General features: G+C 44.7%; 1 protein-coding gene across 4 annotated transcripts in view; it reads left to right on the top strand.

Annotated features, from left to right (window-relative positions):
* ATRN (attractin) overlaps nt 1–19968 on the top strand; it is a 427246-nt gene that overhangs the window by 142844 nt on the left and 264434 nt on the right. For all 4 annotated transcript variants that reach the window (XM_032765826.2, XM_032765825.2, XM_032765827.2 and 1 more), the window contains exons 21-24: nt 1729–1781; nt 3391–3485; nt 13315–13393; nt 13783–13940. In XM_032765826.2, coding sequence (XP_032621717.1) covers nt 1729–1781; nt 3391–3485; nt 13315–13393; nt 13783–13940 — 385 coding nt within the window. The remainder of the gene's footprint in view (nt 1–1728; nt 1782–3390; nt 3486–13314; nt 13394–13782; nt 13941–19968) is intronic.

A 19968-nucleotide genomic window follows, 5' to 3' on the forward strand; every position in this document is an offset into this window, starting at 1 on the left:
GTCCAGTCATCTTTCCTTTATATATATTTTTTATAATTGGAGATATACCTATCTCCTAGAACTGGAAGGGACCTTGAAAGGTCATCGAGTCCAGCCCCCTGCCTTCACTAGCAGGACCAAGTACTGATTTTTGCCCCAGATCCAAAGTGGGCCCCCTCAAGGACTGAACTCATGACCCTGGGTTTAGCAGGCCAATGCTCAAACCACTGAGCTATTTCTCTGCCCCCCCCCCCCCCCGACAACCTGTTGGAATTGAAAAATTCAGGCCTTTCCTGGAGTTCCATCAAGGTTTATTTAACAGCAATAACAGCTTTCCACATGCCAAGAGAAAGTTTATTGTTTTTCACTCATTCAACCACCGTGAGATTCGTAAAAGGATTTATAAATCTTTTTCCAGAGATAAGAGCCCCTACGCTACTTTGGGTTTTCAGCCTGGTTCTTAACCATCTCATGAAACAGCTATGTGCTCACTTTTATATCTGTCTATGAAGACAGCCGCCTTGGTGGCGGTCATTTCTGCTCAAAGGGATGGGGAGACAGGGCTGTAATTGAAGACCTTCCATTTTACTTTGTTCTCCAAGAAGGAACATTTACAACCTCATCCAAAATTCTTACCTAAGATATCCTCTGGAGTTCATATCAACCAAACTATTCATCTTTTGTTTTTTCCCCAAGTTACCTCAGTTTACACAAGAGCCTTCTTTTCATGCATTAGCTTTTCACTTGGACAGGACTAGGCCATTCAGGAAGACCCCCAAACTTTGTTTCCGTTGTAGATAAGTCTAATGGAGCACCTATCTTTACTCAAAACTTTCTAAATGTGTCTCCTGGATGTATTATTGCCTGTTATGGTTTCCCTGCGGTTACACCTCCCCTAAGAATGAGTGCATGCTCTACTAGATCACTGTCTGCAGCTCTACTCAGACATGTTCTCGTTGCTTAAATCTGCAGGGCTGCAACATTGTTCTTGATGTACATTGTTTCTAACCACTGCACCCTAATTTATGCTGCAAGATCAGATGCGGCAATAGGCAGCAACTTTGTTCCAAAACTTCCACCTCCTCAAAGGGTTACTGCTACGGAGTCACCTAAAGTGGAGTGCCCACAGGGAGTCTCTTCAAAGAAGGAGAAGTTGCTCATGTTGTGCAGTAACTGGAATTCTTCAAGGTGCATTCCCCTGTGGGTGCTCCACTACCCACCAATTTCCCCTCTGTTTAGGAGCTGCCTGTGTAGGCTTTGCAATAGAGGAAGAACTGAGAGCGGTTTGCCTGCTCTGCCATTTGAAGCCTTGGTACAGGGCACAAGGATGTACAGGGCGCATGTGTGGGCAGAATGGGCAGTGCTCCCAAAAATCTCTGATCAGAGGCATAGGGGCACATGTGCACCTTAAGTGAAGCTCCTGCAGGGGGACACAGCTTGAAGAACTCCCATTACTGCACAAGGTGAGTAACCTCTCCTTCCTGTAATTTTCATACTTCGGTTTCATTGCTTTCTACTTGCTTGCTTGGGTCTTCCAAGTTTCCATGGTTTCTTCAGTATCTCATTACAGCTTCAGATTTGCACCTTTTTGTTTTTAATTGTATACAGTTATCTTCTGAGCTCAAGCTGTGTTCTGTAATTGTTTTTATATGGGTAGAGATTCAAGCCATAAATAAATAAATAAATAAATAAAAGAGCGAAAATAAAACTGAAAACCAACATTGATTTAAAAAAATATATTCTTTTTAGGTGTGAGGTAGAAAATCGATACCAGGGAAATCCACTTAAAGGAACGTGTTATTGTAAGTACAACTGCTTTTCTTTGCCTGAAAATAGTAAATGTCTTATTTGATATATAGGACCAAATAAGTTATAACTATTTTACTTAGCACAACATCTGTTTATATGCAGGTGGGTTAGGACAGTGGTTCTCAAACTGTGGGTCGGGATTCTGTTTTAATAGGGTTGCCAGGCTGACATTAGACTTGCTGGGGCCAAAGCTGAAGCCTGAACCCCACCACCTAGGGCTGAAGCCCGAGCCTTGGGTTTGGATGGACGGATGGACACACACGGACACACACACACACTCGTGGCAGGGCTTGGGTGAACTCGGGCTTGTTTACCCCTCACCTTCCCCAGGGTTGTGTAATAATTCTTGTTGTCAGAAAGGGGTCACAGTGCAATGAAGTTTGAGAACCGCTGGCTTAGGAAATACTGTCATTACACTATTAAAATTCAGATTATCCTAGTGGATACTCTTATTTTACCCCTCTTCAGTATTTGAGACCAACACTTTTAGAAAAACATTAGATGGGAAAATACTTTAAATTAAATAGCAATGAAAGGTTCAGACAGGATTTCTAAGGAGGTGTGGAAATGAGAAATGTGCTAAATCCTGCTTGGGCAGTTGAGGAGCAGCATTGATAGGTTTTACAGATAATCTTGTGCAGTTATCAAACACAACAATGTTGCTTATGCCAACCACACAGGAAAGGAGAAACACCACAGTGTAGGGGAGGCTTCTTGGTAGTAATTTTAAAGCCCAGTAGACCGGGAACATTTTGATGATATTTAAAAAAGTTATTGTCAGTGGCATCTATTGTCACGTTAGCCACAAATACTTCATTAAATATTTAGGTCCTTTGTGCACTTCCTTGAGCCCAGTAGAGACTGCAGTGGACTGAATTAGGCTTCTTTCATGTTAGGGGAGGGCAGGGGAAAAGAGAAAAGAACAAGATAAGATATCGGGGGTCATGAAGCCTCAATCCACTTTTTGGCCTTGTTTTATTAGCCATAGTAACAATTTTATTGTATTTGCCTGGCCTTTGATTTTCCCAAAAGCAATGAAAACGTGATGGTTCATCAGTTTTGCTAGATGAGTGAATGTTTTTCCCCTCACTTTTCTAATGGGAACATCATATTCTGCCATCTGAGAATATGTTTAGTCTTCCTTAAATTCCCATAACATAGATGAGCAATTTTAATAGATACTTTAGGCTTGGTGAAACTACAAGAACCAAGCAAAATATGGTTAAATTATGTAGCCATCCACATTTCCCTTTTACCAAGTTCTTTGAGGATGGAGGCTTTTCTCAGATGTCCTGCTTGAAAAATGTAAACCTTTCCCCTTCCCCTGCCCCCCTCCTCTTCCAAAAAAAAGTTGGGTTAACTTCAATAGAATAGGATATGATACCCTCCAAGGCTGGGATAGTGAGGTGTTTAAAGTGTTCATTATTCTCTCCCAAACTCAAATTTCTGTTGGGGGCAGATTAGAACAGTGCAGTAACTCTCTCCTGTTGCAGTAAGCTGTTCTCTAATTTAGTGTAAGCAGTCAGTTATCTGCCTTGCTTTCCAGAAGCTTGTTTTACTTCAAGACTTTTTTTTTTACTTTTTTGCATGTATTCTTTACAGATACTCTTCTTATTGACTATCAGTTCACCTTCAGCCTTTCTCAAGAGGATGATCGCTACTATACTGCAATCAATTTTGTAGCAACACCTGAAGAGGTGAGTATGGTCTCTTCCCTTTTGGACTCCCACATTTCATACTTTGTTTCAAACGTCTGCCTTCTCCTTGCCCTGAAGAGAGTGGCTCATACAGTTCTTTGAACAGAACTACCGTCTTGGTGCACATGCATAGTCCACGTCCTAGCCAGAATGTCCTCAATCTGTGTAGCTACATCTTGTTTCCTTGCAGCGCTGAATGTTTGTGACCAAAGTGGGACGTAAGGAACTGCAGCCTAAACCTGCAGTTCAGTTGCTTTATACTGCTGGAATACGTAGTCAAACCCCTCTAGCTTTCTCTTGTTGCTTGCAGCTGGTCTTGTATCTTATTGTGTCTACTTTCTTCACTTTCTTCTACTCTAATATAGTTAGTCATTGTAGACTTATGCCATGGCACAGTTCATTCTGTTGTTTATTTTGCTTTTCTTCCTGGTGCAAAAGGCATCTCCTTTTGGAATGGAAATATGGAGCAGTCACGTAAGTTCTTCTTTGAGTGCTTGCTCATATCAATTCCAATTAGGTGTGCACGCGCTGCGTGCATGCTCGTTGGAAGATTTTTACCCTAGCAACACTCGGTGGTTTGGCTGGGCGCCCCCTGGAGTGGCACCGCTATGGCGCCGGATATATACCTCTGCCGATCCAACGGCCCTTCAGTTCCTTCTTACCGCCTGTGTCGGTCGTTGGAACAGTGGAGCGCGGCTTAGCTGATCTCCACCTCCCTAGCTACTCGTAGTTCTTTTATTAATTCTCGTGTATATAGTTGTAAATGTTATAGTTATAGTTAGTTTTATTCATTCTTTGTTATAGTTAGTGTATATAGTTGACAGGGGTTCAAGGATTAGCCCTTTCCCCATACCTGGTACCGGGCTTCAAACCATGCTCGACCTGCCACAGACCGATGCCAATAGGAGATCCCCACGACTCTTGCCTTAAGTGCCTCGGGGAATCCCACCTCTCGGATAAGTGCTGGCTCTGTAAGGCCTTTAAGCCCAGGACGAAGAAGGAGCGGGACTTCTGTCTTAAACAGCTCCTGATGGAGGCAGTTTCTACTCCTCCACCCTCGGCACCGAGCACTGGACAGTCCATATCAAGCAGAAGCGTCTCCTTGGCACTGGATCGAGCAGGTACTGCTAAGTCCCCTCGGCACTAACCGTCGCCAGCACCGTTGTCTGCTCGGCACCGCTCTCTCTCTCCGCGGGTTAAGAAGCGTAAGACTCCTGCGGCTTCAGTGCCACCTGCACCGCAGTTGGAGCAACTGCCTAAGTTGTACCACCCGGCACCGACACCTGCTGTGGCACCGACAGTTTCGGCACCATCAATTCCGGTCCTGCAAGGGCCGTCGAGTCCGGCGCCTGAAAGCTCCTCAGCGCACGCTGTGGTTGAGCTCACAATTCCCTCCACGCTGGAGACCTTTTCTACAGCAAGGGAGCTGATTGCCCTGACAGAGTCCACGCTGCCTCAACCCCCGGCACCGCCGATGAGGGTCATTCAGTTGATAGGCAAGCCTGCCCTGCTGAGGCCACCCTCTGTTGGCACAGTCGAGAGGCACCGATCACGGTCCCACCGGCGCTCTCGGTCCCGTCGCCGGTCCCGACGCCACTTGCAGTCCCGGCACCGCTCTCCGTCTCAGTACTGGTCACGCTCACAGCACCGCTCAGCGTCTCGTTCGCCGGCCTGCTACCTTTGGCAATAATCCAGCTCCCGGTACCGTTCCCGGCACCACGCCTCTCACAGCTGCTCTCAACATCGAGCCTCCAGATCCCAGTCGACCTCCCGGCACTGCTCCAGTCGCAGGTCCCGGTCTCGTTCCCGGTACTGGTATGGTAACCAGTACCGTTCTCCGGTGCCACACAGGGAAAGGTCGTTTAGAGATTGTGACTCTTCCCAGGGGTTTTCAGCGCCTCCTTGGCCATCTCATCACACATCTATGTCTTCTCATACTGACAGTGCTTCCTATGCACAGGACCGTGACTCAGATGTGCCCAGCCATGTCTTTCAGGAGACCCAGATCCAGGAACAGGGACCCCACCAGTGGTCATTGTGGACACCTTGGGCATACCATCAAGCCCAAGGTGCATCTCCAATACCATCTCACTCCGCACCATCGGAACACCGGGTACCGTAGGCAACGGTCAGCCGCCCCCCTCCCGCGGGTACAGAGGAGGCTCTTATTCAGCCGACAGTGTCTCAAGTTCCACCCGAGACTGACGTTGCTCAAGAACAGGAGCCCACGCAGGATCCTCTTGTCCCTGGCCTTTCCTCTTCCTTCTCTCCAGATGAAGTGGTGGCAGGGACATCCTCCTCGGGCCCTCCTCCAATTGACCTGTGGGCACATCAGGACCTCCTGAGGCGGGTGGCCCTGAATATGAATCTTCAGGTGGTCCTGGAGACAGAGGATCCGGTGGTGGATATCCTGTCAGCTGACACCCCCACAAGAGTGGCCTTGCCATTTATCTGCACGATACAAGCAAATGCTGATACCATCTGGCAATCTCCAGCATCTATTACGCCCATGACCAGGGTAGTTGAGCGGAAGTGCATGGTACCCTCTAAGGGATATGAGTACCTGTACGTGCACCTTCCTCCCTGCTCCCTTGTCGTGCAATCAGTCAATGAAAGGGAACACCATGGCCAGCAAGCTCCTGTCCCAAAATCAAAGGAGGGTAGGCGCATGGGCCGCAAGGTATACTCTACTGGGGGCCTCCAACTTAGGGTGGCAAACCGGCAAGCCTTGCTCAGCAGGTACAATAATAACACCTGGATGATGGTGGAGAAATTCAAGGAGTTCATTCCCCAAGACTCCCGCCTGGAATTTGCTGCCCTTTTGGAGGAACGGAAGAAGATGGCGAGAACTTCTCTTCAGGCCTTCCTGGACACAGCTGACTCCGCAGCCAGAACTCTGGCTTCAGGTGTGCATGCTCCTTACTGTGGGAGCCATAGAGGAAGTACCAGAAGACGAAAGGGGGAAGGGGTTCTACTCCCGCTATTTCCTAATCCTCAAGGCGAAGGGAGGTCTCAGACCTATCCTGGACCTGCGAGAACTCAAGTTCATGATAAAGTTGAAGTTCCGCATGGTATCCCTGGGGACCATCATTCCATCCTTGGACCCGGAGACTGGTATGCTGCCCTCGATATGAAGGACGCATATTTTCACATCGCCATTTATCCTCCACACAGGCAGTACCTCCAATTTGTAGCCAACCATCAGCATTTCCAGTTTACGGTCCTACCATTTCGCCTTTCTACAGCACCGAGAGTATTCACAAAGTGCATGGCTGTAGTCGCTGCCTCCCTCCGCCGCAGTCGGATACACGTCTTTCCGTATTTCGATGATTGGCTCATCAGAGGGACCTCCGAGACACAAGTCACCCATCATGTAGGCATCGTCAAGGACCTATTCATACGTCTAGGCCTGATGATCAATACAGACAAATCCACTCTGGTTCCCACATAAAGGATAGACTTCATTGGGGCCATCCTGGACTCCAGTCTCGCCAATCTGCTTACCACCGACTCGGTTTCAGGCGATGGTAACAATTATCCAAGGCCTACAAAATTTCCCAATGACTTCGGTTCACACTTGTCTCGGTCTGTTGGGTCACATGGCTGCCTGCACGTTCGTGACCAAACACGCCAGGCTATGTCTCCGTCCCCTTCAATCTTGGCTCAACTCGGTATATCACCCGGGCAGAGACGCCATAGACATGATAGTCACCATTATCCCAAGCATCCTAGGCTCCCTCGACTGGTGGCTGATGCCCTCCCTGGTGTGTGCAGGGATGTCGTTCCACTCACCCCAGCCTTCCATGGCCCTGACAACGGACGCCTCATCTCTCGACTGGGGTGCCTACCTCGGACATCTTCGCACTCAAGGCTTTTGGTCATCTCAGGAGCTGGCCTTGCACATCAATGTCCAAGAGCTGAGAGCAGTCCGCCTCGCGTGTCAGGCATTTCAACAGCACCTACAAGGCCACTGTGTCTCAGTGTTCACAGACAACACAACGGCCATTGTCATAAACAGATAGTAGGAGTTAATAGAACAGAAGTACTTTATATTTCTTTTAACTGTAAAAGGTTAACAAGTTCAGTAAGCCTGGCTGTCACCTGACTAGAGGACCAGTCAAGGGACAGGATACTTTCAAGTCTTGAGGGAGGGAAGTTTCTGTGTGTGCAGTTAGTTTTTGGTGGTTGTTCTCTCTGGGTTCTGAGAGTGACCAGACGTGCAACCAGGTTTCTCTCCAATCTCTCCGATACAGGCTCTTATAAGATTAAAATAGTAAGTACTAGGTAAATCAGGAGAGTTAGGCTTATGTTTGTTTTCTTTATTTGCAAATGTGCATTTGGCTGGAAGGAGTTCAAATTTGTATTTTTGCTGAAAGGATTTTAATTTGTACTTGTATACTTAGGCTGGGAGGGTATTCCCAGTGTCTATGGCTGAAAAACCTTGTACCTAATCCATCTTAAATTTACAAAGATAATTTTTACTGCTTTTCTCTCTTTAATTAAAAGCTTTTCTTCTTTAAGAACCTGATTGGTTTTTTATTCTGGTGAGACCCCAGGGGACTGGGTTTTGATCCACCAGGGAGTTGGTGGGGAGAGAGAGGCTAATTTCTCTCTGTGTTAGGATTACTGTCTCTCTCGGGGAGCGTCTGGGAGGGGGAAAGAGAAGGAGGGAGGGAAGGTGCATTTTTCTCTCTGTTTAAGATTGAAGGAGTTTGAATCATAGAGATCTTCCAGGATAACCCGGGAGGGGAAGCCTGGGAGAGGCAACGGTGGGGGGAAGGGTTTACTTTCCTTCTGGTAAGATCCAGAGGGTCTGGGTCTTGGGGTTCCTCGGGCAAGGTCTTGGGGGGACCAGAGTGTACCAGGCACTGGAATTCCTGGTTGGTGGCAGGACTACAGGTTCTAAGCTGGTAGTCAAGTTTAGAGGAATTCATGCTGGTACCCCATCTTTTGGACGCTAAGGTTCAGAGTGGGGAATTATACCATGACAGTCATGTATTACATAAACAAGCAGGGAGGGGCACGGTCCTTCCGCCTTTTGTCAGGAAGCCATCCAGCTCTGGGACTTCTGTATAGCCAACTCGATAGACCTGGTAGCGTCTTTTCTCCCAGGCGTTCGGAACACTCTGGCGGATCAACTCAGCAGATCCTTCCTGTCTCACGAGTGGTCAATTCGTCTGGACATTATTCATTCCATTTTCCAGAAGTGGGGCTTTCCCTATATAGGTCTCTTCGCTTCACGTGAGAACAGGAAACGCCAGATGTTCTGCTCCTTCCAAGGCCTCTTTCCAGGCTTGATTTCGGACGCTTTCCTGATGCCCTGGACGAGCCAGCTGCTTTACGCCTTTCCACCGTTCCGGCTGGTTCACAGGGTCCTGATAAAGCTCCGCAGGGACACAGCTCACTTGATCACGATTGCTCCAGCGTGGCCCAGGCAGCAATGGTACACCATGCTGGTCGACCTGTTGATAGCCAACCCAATTACCCTGCCTCTTCGCCCAGACCTCATAACTCAGGACCATGGCAGACTTCGCCACCCAGACCTGCAGTTCCTTCACCTCACAGCATGCCTACTGCGTGGTTAAACCAATCCGAGTTACATTGCTCTGCCTCAGTACAGCAAGTACTCCTGGGTAGCAGGAAACCTTCCACTCGGTCAACGTATCTGGCCAAGTGGAAGCATTTCTCTTGGTGGTGCGAAACGCAGAATGTCACTCCCACCGAGGCTTCGATCCCCACTATCTTGGATTACCTCTGGTATCGAAACAGCAGGACCTAGTGATATCATCACTGAGGGTGCACTTGGCGGCCATCTCTATCTTCCACTCAGGGGAGAGTGGCGGCTCCACGTTCTCGCACCCTATGGTTTCTAGGTTCCTCAAGGGCTTGGAGCGCCTATACCCCCAAGTACGACGCCCAGCCCCAACCTGGGACCTCAACCTGGTTCTAACCAGACTCATGTCTGCCCCATTCGAGCCGTTAGCAACCTGCTCGCTACTATACCTGTCCTTGAAGACAGCTTTCCTTGTAGCCATTATGTCGGCCAGACGAGTCTCTGAGTTTCGGGCTCTCACGGTGGACCCACCGTATACTGTGTTTCACAAGGACAAGGTGCAGTTGTGACCACACTCGGCGTTCCTTCCTAAAGTGGTTTCGGCCTTTCGTGTAAACCAGGACATCTTCCTTCCGGTCTTTTTCCTGAAGCCACATTCATCACGACGGGAGCAACAATTGCACTCCCTAGAAGTCCATAGAGCGCTTGCATTTTATATCGAGCGCACAAAACCCTTTCGTAAAACGCCCCAACTCTTCATCGCGGTGGCAGACCGAATGAAGGGCCTACCTGTCTCCTCCCAGAGGATCTCATCTTGGGTGATGGCGTGCATCCATACTTGTTATGTCTTGACTCATGTTCCCTTGAGCCGCCTCACCGTTCATCCTACCAGAGCTCAGACTTCATCTGCCGCCTTCCTGGCTCATGTACCCATCCAGGAGATATGTCGCGCAGCTACCCGGTCCTTGATCCACACCCTTGACTCTCATTACGCTGTGGTTCAACAGTCCAGAGATGAAGCAGCTTTTGGCTCAGCAGTTTTGCACTCTGCAACATCTCACTCCGACCCCACTGCCTGGGTAAGACTTGGGAATCACCTAATTGGAATCGATATGAGCAAGCACTTGAAGAAGAAAAGACGGTTACTCACCTTTGTAACTGTTGTTCTTCGAGATGTGTTGCTCATATCCATTCCAAACCCGCCCTCCTTCCCCTCTGTAGGAATAGCCGGCAAGAAGGAACTGAAGGGCTGTTGGGTCAGCAGGGGTATATATCCAGTACCATAGTGGCGCCACTCCAGGAGGCGCCCAGCCGACCTACCAAGTGTTGCTAGGTAAAAATCTTGTGATGAGTGTGCACGCGGCGCGTGCACACCTAATTGGAATGGATATGAGGAACACATCTTGAAGAACAACAGTTACAAAGATGAGTAACCATCTTATATCTAACTTCAAATGCAGCTCCACATTCATGGTGCATCAGTGAAGCTCACCTGCTAGGGAGGTATTCTCTTTGCTTCTCTTTCACTTCAAGAGCTCAGAGAGAGGTCAGCCTCCAGTCATTCTGCAGGGAAAAAGCCCATGGACTAGCCAGAATAACTCTTAGTCAATTAACACCAGGGCTCCTTCCATGTTTAATAACCAGGTGAATTCAGAATCCCAAAATGCCTCAAATCCTGTAGGGCAGAAGTCGTCCTGTTGGTCCAAACACTGCACCGAGTTAATGCTGTCAGGCTGATCTTTGGAACCGAGGGATGAGAAGACAGGAAAAAGCAGCAGTTCTCCATTTCTTCAGTCAGACTTCAAGAACATCAGAATGTAGCTCAGAGGCCACCAGCACTGAGCTGGTTGTACAGTGCCTAATATAACGGGGCCTTGGTCCATCTTTGTGATCTGTGGTGCTATTGCAGTATGAACAAGATGCAGTGAATGACACAGACAAAATCACTTTCGATTTTTTTTTCAGTGCTCACATTGTTCCTACCAAAAGATGCTGTGGATTGGATAAGTCAAAGCAGTACTATCCTCTGTCTGCTCAATCCAGATGAGTACAGGAGCTTCTCCAAACAAACACTTGAGCAGAGACTTTCCCTTGGAATGCAGCTTACAGTTTCTTGCTGACTGCTCTTAAGGAGCCTCTTGGTTCTATGAGAGAGCCCTGCATTCTCCCTCAGGATCAACAGCCACAGCCTCAAGGCTAATAATGGGAAAACCATGGCTTTTGGGGCCAGAATGACCTCCCCTTGGCACTCATCGGTGTAATGAGGCCCCATTGGACTGCACTTCATGACCAGGGGTGACACTGGAAGCAAGGACTCTGGTGTATTCAGTTAGCTGGGATATATAGGCTCAAAGAGTCAAAGTCATTAACATGGTGCTACTGCTTCCAGCATTAACCAGTGTTAAAAAAGGTTTGGGGTTTGGTATACAGAGACCCCAGCCTGCTTAGTACCATGGCAAACACTATGACGAATCTTTTGAATCCCGTATTAGGAATACAGAAAATAAGGGGGAAAAAACGTTTAAAAGCATTTAAAAAGGAAAGTATTAATAAGTGTCATCCTAACAATATCCCTTCTTCACTCTCTCTTTAGCCGGAGAGAGTCTTTAAAAACATGTCCACTTGTCTGAAAGCCTCTTACATGGTATTACGGATGTTAGCTATCCTTTTTGGGGAAGAGAAAAAGTTACTTATAATGGGCAGGAGCTATTGTTACTGTCGTTGAAGTCTGATCCCATTTCCTAGAAGACAAAACAAGAGAGGTGCACACAAAAGGGAAAAGTAACAACAAAGATAGAAAATACAACTTCTGTCTCTAGTGTTCTCTCACTTGAAGCTTTATTGCTGGAGAAACGCAAGCACAGCAGAAGGTCTTATCAGCGACTCTGAGACCTGACAAACTTGTACCATCATCAGGATGTTTAGGGCATTGCTTTTAGCTGCCTTTCCAGGCTCAGGCTTGCAGCAATATTGCAAACTATGCATTGTTGTTGTCTAATTAAGACAAATAGCTGGACAAAAGGAAAAAGGAAAGTGCTAGGAAAGACAAGAAATACGGTGGGAAGGAAAAGAACCTTTTGGGAAATAGGGGAAGGAAAGAAAAGAGAAGAATGTGTATGAGACAAAGCCTCACGTGTCTGATATTTGGGAGTAGCATGAGCCAGTTGAGGTAGCAATGGTGATGTCGTCTGGGGTCCCTCTTTGGCCCAGTCTGCTCAGGACATCTCTCAGTATCAGGATGATGAAGAGTCACAGGAGATGGTGGGGTTGGCAACTGCCATGATGAAGTTTTCACCTTCCTCTTTTCTAGTCAGCCATCCGTCTGTATTTCCTCTCACCCTGCGTCTTTTTTGTTAAGACCCCGAAAGGAAGTGATGGACAGAGTAGTCCAATCTCCTCATTATTTTGTCCACCTTTAAGCCTAATTTGTGACATACCAATTTGGGTTCATTAATTTCCAGTCCTATACTTTTCTTGTTGACCAGGCATAGTCTTATCACAGTTCTTGTTATATCAGGAGGCCTTTTTTTGTTTAGGCTAATTCAGTCTTTTTGCACTTTTTCCCTGTCAACATTTGCTATGAGTTTGTGACATTTTGTGAACTTGCATTCATTTTTCACAGTTGAGCTCAGAGTTACGAAAAATATGTAGGCCCAGTTCTCACAAAAGAGCCTACACATTTATTTTATATTATAAAAAAATATATTATTATATATTATAAAAGAAGGCACGGATATTGGAGTGAGAGGAACATATGGAGGGCTAACACGGAGGTGGGGAGAAATATCAATAAGAAATATGATTTGAAATCTAGACCAGGGCAGATATTTTGTGAGGATAGAAAATGAATTATTTTATTGGGGGGAGGGGGGGCGGCAAGAGTATTTAAAACAAAAAATTATCTGTGTTTGCATTAAAATATATTTGAATGCTGCTACTGCCAACCGTCCCAGAATACTACTTAGGATAGCTGCAAAAAGCCCTAAATTGAATATGGTTTGGAATTACACTGAAGGAAACTTTTTCTTTTTTGGGAAGATCCAAATGAAAATGTACAGCTATGTTCTATTTTATATACAGTGGGTCTTTAAAATGTGTCTTGCTAGATGCTAGTGCTCTCCCACGTAAATGAATATTCTAGTTAACATATTGTGAAATAACTCTCGTTCTGACACTTTTTTTTTTTTTTAGTGAGAGCTGCTTTCAAAACAGAACAATTTTAATGGAATGACATCTGTTAAAAATAATGGTTTTCTTCTCTCTCTTTTTCTCCAGCAAAATAGAGACCTGGACATGTTTATCAACGCATCTAAAAACTTCAACCTCAACATCACTTGGTCAACAAGTTTTGCAGGTAAAAGAGGAAAGTAAACCAGAATCTGAACTGTACGGGAATAATTAAATACTATACGTTACATTTTAGAAATTGGGAGGTGGGAAAGAAATGAAATTAAGGAAGGAATTTTAGTTTTCTCCTCTCCAGTTTTCCAATTCTCACATCTTGATAATGTACATTGGAGACAGTTGAAATGCTGATCTGATTTTTTATAATGCAATATTTTGTGTGTTCATTGATTCCGCTAGTGAAATAAAACTCAAAATTGCAGTCTTCAGATGAATAGTTCCTTTTACTGTCATAGCCATAGCTTTATAACTAAGGATAATTGGTCCCCTTTGAAAATCACTTAAGATCTGCACTGAAAGCAAACTTTTTTTATTGCTACTTTTTAAATTCTGAAACAGCTGGCACACAGGCAGGAGAGGAGATTCCAGTTGTTTCCAAGTCCAACATTAAGGAATACAAGGACAGCTTCTCCAATGAGAAATTTGATTTCCGGAGCAACCCCAACATCACTTTCTTTGTTTACGTCAGCAACTTCACCTGGCCAATAAAAATACAGGTAAGAACTCTCTTAATAACTAATAGATGTACCCTATTAACACAACTTATCATCTCTTTCTTCCCTAAAGCATCCATAAATGTGATATGCTGTGCATTGTCTGAGTTGAGCCACAGCTTCAGACAGTGGAACAGAGCACCAGACAAAGGATGAACAAAGATCTTTCCTTCGGCAAGCAATTCCAAAATAACTAATAATAAAATGGTCTATCTCCCCCCTTCCCCAATCTTCTGGCATTGCCGCTGTCTCCTACAGATCTGAAAATGTACCTGAGGAAATCTGCTGCTCCAGAAGCAACAAAATTGGGCTTTTGATTATTTCAAGGGGGCACTCAGCATGGTCCAGTGTTGTCATCGGAATGTACACCTCTACCCTGATATAATGTGACCCGATATAACACAAATTCTGATATAACACGGTAAAGCGGTGCTCCAGGGGGGGCGGGGCTGCATGCTCCGGCAGATCAAAAATGTTCAATATAACACAGTTTTACCTATAATGCAGTAAGATTTTTTTGGCTCCGGAGGATGGCGTTATATCGGGGTAGAGGTGTATTTAAAAAAAAAAAAAGTCTTTTTAGCTTTCATAACAAATATAGCATATTATTCCTCACCATCAGGGAAAAGTAACCAAACGTCAAAAAACGCAGGCCATTGGTGTGGAAACTAATAGAGGAAGCTTTTGTTTGTTCTGCTGCCTCTTTTTTTATTTCTTGTTCTTGCTTAGACGCAGCTGGAGGCTTTGCTGCAGGAATGATGGGGCCTGTGAGTTAGTTATCTTTCTTGGTTCAGTGCCCTCTGTTTACCCCTTTTCCATTCTGGTCACATGCGGCGCAAGTACACCTCATTACACCTCATTACAGTAGGATTAGAACATAAGAATGGCCATACTGAGTCAGACACTTGGCTTACATTTTTGCTCAGTTCTCAAATCCTATTGTCAGCTACTTGCAATAGACACCATGGTTGCAATTTTTAACCTGTTGAGTCTGCATATTCATTTTACTTTAAAATGCTTTTTCTTTTTGTTTTTTTTTTCTAGGCTGACAAGGTGAAACCTTTTTAAACTTTGTCTTTTTTATAGTTTGTTGGACTACACTTTTTAGAAATGATACGCAGGTACTATACATGGGAATATTGTAAGACTTTTTTTGCCCAAGGTATGGTTGTAGTCAGAAAAATTACAAATAAAATGGCACCTCCTACTCAACAGATTGAATACTCAGAGAACCAGAATCATTCCTGCTAATTTTGGTGGCAAAAATAAGGAAGTTTTATTTATACTATATTTTATGTTGTTGGCCTGGAACCAGTACAGTTAATGAGAGGTGCATCTTTAACAATTTCAAGGTTAAATATTACAGATAAGTGTTTATAATACCACTTGGCCCTAGGAAGGTTCATCATCCACACTAACTAACTAGCCTTAGTACTCACTTCTGGTGCTTCAGTACCAGAACATTTTGCATATTCCAAACTCCCTATCCCTGTCACAGCTTCATGGCACTGGGATGTGTAGCACTTGTAAGGTGTTGTGGAAACCAGAAGGATATCCTGGCCTGGGAGACAGGTTGAATATGTCAAACCACTCTTTAGGAATTATCTTTTATATGTTTACTACAAAAACAGTGTGCACCCCAGGGGAGCTGAGCTCGCTCTTGGTTTACCAAATCCTGCTTGTGATAAAAAATACCTGTCATGCAGCGTCAAATGGTAGCAGAGGCTCAGAAATGGTATTGGAGAAAGCTCCAGGAGATCATGAGGGTGATCAGAGAGCAAGAACTGTAGTCCATGGAGTCCTTGTTGCAGCTGCTGACAGTGCAAGTAGGTAGGAGAAGACCTGGCCACACTCTTATTCAGGCCTCGGTCAACTGCAAACTGACTCTGGACTTCTACTGAGCCAAGTGCCATTTTTGGGACAGGAATACTTCCAGTGACTCGGGGAACAGGGTTGTGATCGAGACCTAGAATGAGGTGCTGTTGGTATAGAATGTCTGAATGAGGAATACAGTTTCTGTATCTCTGGGGAACTTGTCCAGACGTGAGAGCCTAAATTCTTCAACATGTACTTGCTGTTAACGAGAGTAGTAGTTACTTTGTGAAAACTGGCAACCTCAGACGAGTATTGCTGATGGATATATGCATTTCATTTGCTAAGCCTACTGTGAGGGCTTTTTAACTGGAGATGGTAATACATAGTACCTACATGGTGTGTGTAGTCAAAGTGCACAGTGTCTCTGAGATTATGAAGTGTTTTTGCAAGATGTTTCCCAAATTGTGCTTGAACTATTGATGACCTCTATAGTTCTATTATTTGCCCAGCAAGCATGATTGTCATCTGAAAAGGCTGTTTTGCATGTTGGGTGAACAGGCCAGGGAAGTGAGGCAACAGTGTTTCATTCACCAGAACCAGAAGCTGTAGTTCAGAACCCCAGACTGGCTGAGAGCAATAAGCATGCTGCTATGATTAGGGGGATGCTCTCAAAGGTTGATTGTTTGCAGCAGCAAGGTAACAAACTCAAGGAGATGACTGAGGAGATATCTGAGCCATTAGCAATTATCTTTGAGAAGTCATGGAAGATGGGAGACATTCCCGAAGACTGGAAAAGGGCAGATATAGTGCCCATCTATAAAAAAGGGAAATATGGACAACCTAGGGAATTACAGACCAGTCAGCTTAACTTCTGTACCCAGAAAGACAGTGGAGTAAATAATTAAGCAATTAGTTTGCAAACACCTAGAAGATAAAAAAGGTGATAAATAACAGTCAGCATGGATTTGTCAAGAACAAATAGTGTCAAACCAACCTGATAGCTTTCTTTGTCAGGGTAACAAGCCTTGTGGATGAGGGAGAAGTGGTAGACGTGGTATATCTTGACTTTAGTAAGGTTTTTGACACTGTCTCATATGACCGTCTCATAAACAAACTAGGAAAATACAAGCTAGATGGAGCTACTATAAGGTGGGTGCATAACTGGTTGGAAAATCATTCCCAGACAGTAGTTATCAGTGGTTCAGAGTCATGCTGGAAGGGCATAATGAGTGGTTTCCCGCAGGGTTCGGTTCTGGGTCGGGTTCTGTTCAATATTTTCATCAATGATTTAGATAATGGCATAGAGAGTACACTTGTAAAGTTTGCTGACAATACCAGTCTGGGAGGGGTTGCAAGTGCTCTGGAAGATAGGAATAAAATTCAAAATGATCTAGACAAAGTGGAGAAATGACCTTACGTAAAAAGAATGAAATTCAATAAGGACAAATGCTAAATACTCCACTTAGGAAGGAACAATCAGTTGCACACATACAAAATGGGAAATGACTGCCTAGGAAGAAGTACTGCAGAAAGGGATCTGGGGGTCATAGTGGATCAGAAGCTAAATATGAGTCAACAGTGTAATGCTGTTGCAAAAAAAGCAAACATCATTCTGGGATGTATTAGCAGGAGTGTTGTAAGCAAGACACGAGAAGTAATTCTTCTGCTGTACTCCATGCTGATTAGGCGTCAAGTGGAGTATTGTGTCCAGTTCAGGGTGCCACGTTTCAGGAGAGATGTGGACCAATTGGAGAAAGTCCAAAGAAGAGCAACAAAAATGATTAAATGTCTAGAAAACATGACCTGCGAGTGAAGATTGAAAAAAATTGGGTTTGTTTAGGTGGAAAAGAGAAGACAGAGGGGACATGGTAACAGTTTTCAAGTACATAAAAGGTTGTTACAAGAAAGGAGAAAAATTGTTCTTAATCTCTGAGGCTAGGACAAGAAGCATTGGGCTTAAATTGCTGCAAGAGAGGTTTAGGTTGGACATTAGGAAAACCTTTCTAGCTGTCAGAGTGTTTAAGCACTGGAATAAATTGCCTAGGGAGGTGTAGAATCTCCATCATTGGGGATTTTTAAGAGAAAGTTGGACCAACACCTGTCGGGGATGGTCTAGATAATACTTAGTCCTGCCTTGAGTGCAGGGGATTGGACTAGATGACCTCTCAAGGTCCCTTTCAGTTCTATGATTCTATGAAACATGGTGACGGCCTTGAGATAGAATCAGGGGGTTCTCAAACTTCATTGCCCCATGACCCCCTTCTGATAACAAATATTACTTCATGATGCCAAGAGTGGGGAACAAAGTCCGAGCCCCTTGTGGGGGATGAGGGAAGACCAAAGCCTTTGCTTCACAGCCCTGGGCAGGGGAGCCAAAGCCCAAGGGCTTCAGCCCCAGGCAGGAGGCCTGTAGCCTAAGCCCCACGGCTGAAGCTGAAGCCAGAGCCCCTGGACAGTAGGGCTCGGCCTTCAGCCCTGGGTCCCAGCAAGTCTAACGCCTTTTTGGGGTCCCAACCTACGCTGAGAACCACTGAGCCAGATTAATTGGCATCTGAAGTTGCAGGCAAAGGGGTGCTTTTGGGATGGGCCTGGAGGACTGTTATTCTTGCAGCTGTTAAATAGCAACCAGAATTTGTTTTGTGCCCTGCTTGTTTGTTCCCTCGAGGGGGAAGAAATTTTTTTCTCTTAAAGTAATAGTGAGCACACTCTGTGAAGTATAAGCTCAACTCTTGTACTCTTTTTCACTCTCATTATTTAACTAATACAAAGATGAAATCATAAGTCGTGTGTGGAGTTTCTTTCATCACCTGAGTTCTCTGCATTGTCCTCAATGACATGTCTGTGACAGCAGGTTCATACCACATCTCTACCTCGATATAATGCTGTTCTCGGGAGCCAAAAAATCTTACCGTGTTATAGGTGAAACAGCGTTATATTGAGCTTGATTTGATCTGCTGGAGCACACAGCCCCACCCCCCTAGAGTGCTGCTTTACTGCGTTGTATCCAAATTCGTGTAATATGGGGTGGCAATAGGGTAGAGGTATCCTTGAAAGATTTGCCATAATGAATTCTAGGACACTGTATATCATCCCACATTATGCTCCTTATTCTAATGCCAGAATCTGCCCAATTTGGCTCTTTTAAATGACACATCTGAATTGTGTGGCTTGTTCCACATTGCACGTTCACCAACAGTAGCATATTTTCCTTAGTTCTGCGCAGATTTCTTAAATGCTCCTCTGCTTCCCCTGGGAAAATTCTGACCTTTGCCATAACTTTTAAAAAAAATTAGTTTCTCAGACCAATTATTTTCTTCTTTTCCCTTAATTCTTTATATTGCACAATTTTCTCCTCATAAACTTGAGCTAGTTTATATTTATACAAGATGTTGACGAACCTAGAGTCTCTTGCTCCAACAGTTGCTCCTTCCTCTTCCTCAAAATTCTTGCATAGCAGTTCACAGAATGCATTTTTATAAAAGATGTACAGGGAAGAATTCCTAGAGGATAATTGAAAAAGGTGGATGAGAAAATATAATTGTCTTCCAGCGTCTGCAGTGAGGAATTTAACCTTGCATTTAAGGCTTTGTGTTATCTACCCACTCTCATTTTCTCCTACTCACTCACTAGCATCTTGTATTTCTCCCACTCCTCTCCCTTATTGTTTCCCTTGTTTTTCCACACTCAGCTTCTTACCTTCTGTGGTGGTGTTTCCTCACCTATCTTGTGAACTATTTTGGGAAGGGAGTGCTTAATCACTGCTCCTTGTTCAGGATTCCTAGACATTACTGGCATTTAAAAAAAAAAAAAAAAAAGTGAAAGCCTATCCCCTCTCTCCTCCTTATCATAAATCCTGCACTTTTTCAAGAATATTTCCTGCCTCCTCCTCTCTAGTAATCTCTCCACTCAATGCCCATTCCTAAATTATTGTTTATTGTTTTACCAAGTATGTACTATCGAATTTAGATTGCAAGCCCTTTGGGACAAGTAGCTTGGCTTAATTTGTTAGTTCAGACTCCATGTTGCAAAGTATCTGGGAAGTATTTTTTTTAGAAGGCTGCCTCCTGTCGTTTTGATCATTGCAGCAACATGTTTCATCTTTAAACTTTCTGCGAATACTTAAAATGTGCTAATTTTCTTTTGAAACTACTGTTTTCAGTTCTTAAATTGTGGTGAATTCATTTAAAATGTGATAATTTCAAATTGTGGCTTGTGT

Source organism: Chelonoidis abingdonii, chromosome 5 (genome assembly GCF_003597395.2).
Source record: "Chelonoidis abingdonii isolate Lonesome George chromosome 5, CheloAbing_2.0, whole genome shotgun sequence".
Lineage (NCBI taxonomy): Eukaryota > Metazoa > Chordata > Testudines > Testudinidae > Chelonoidis > Chelonoidis abingdonii.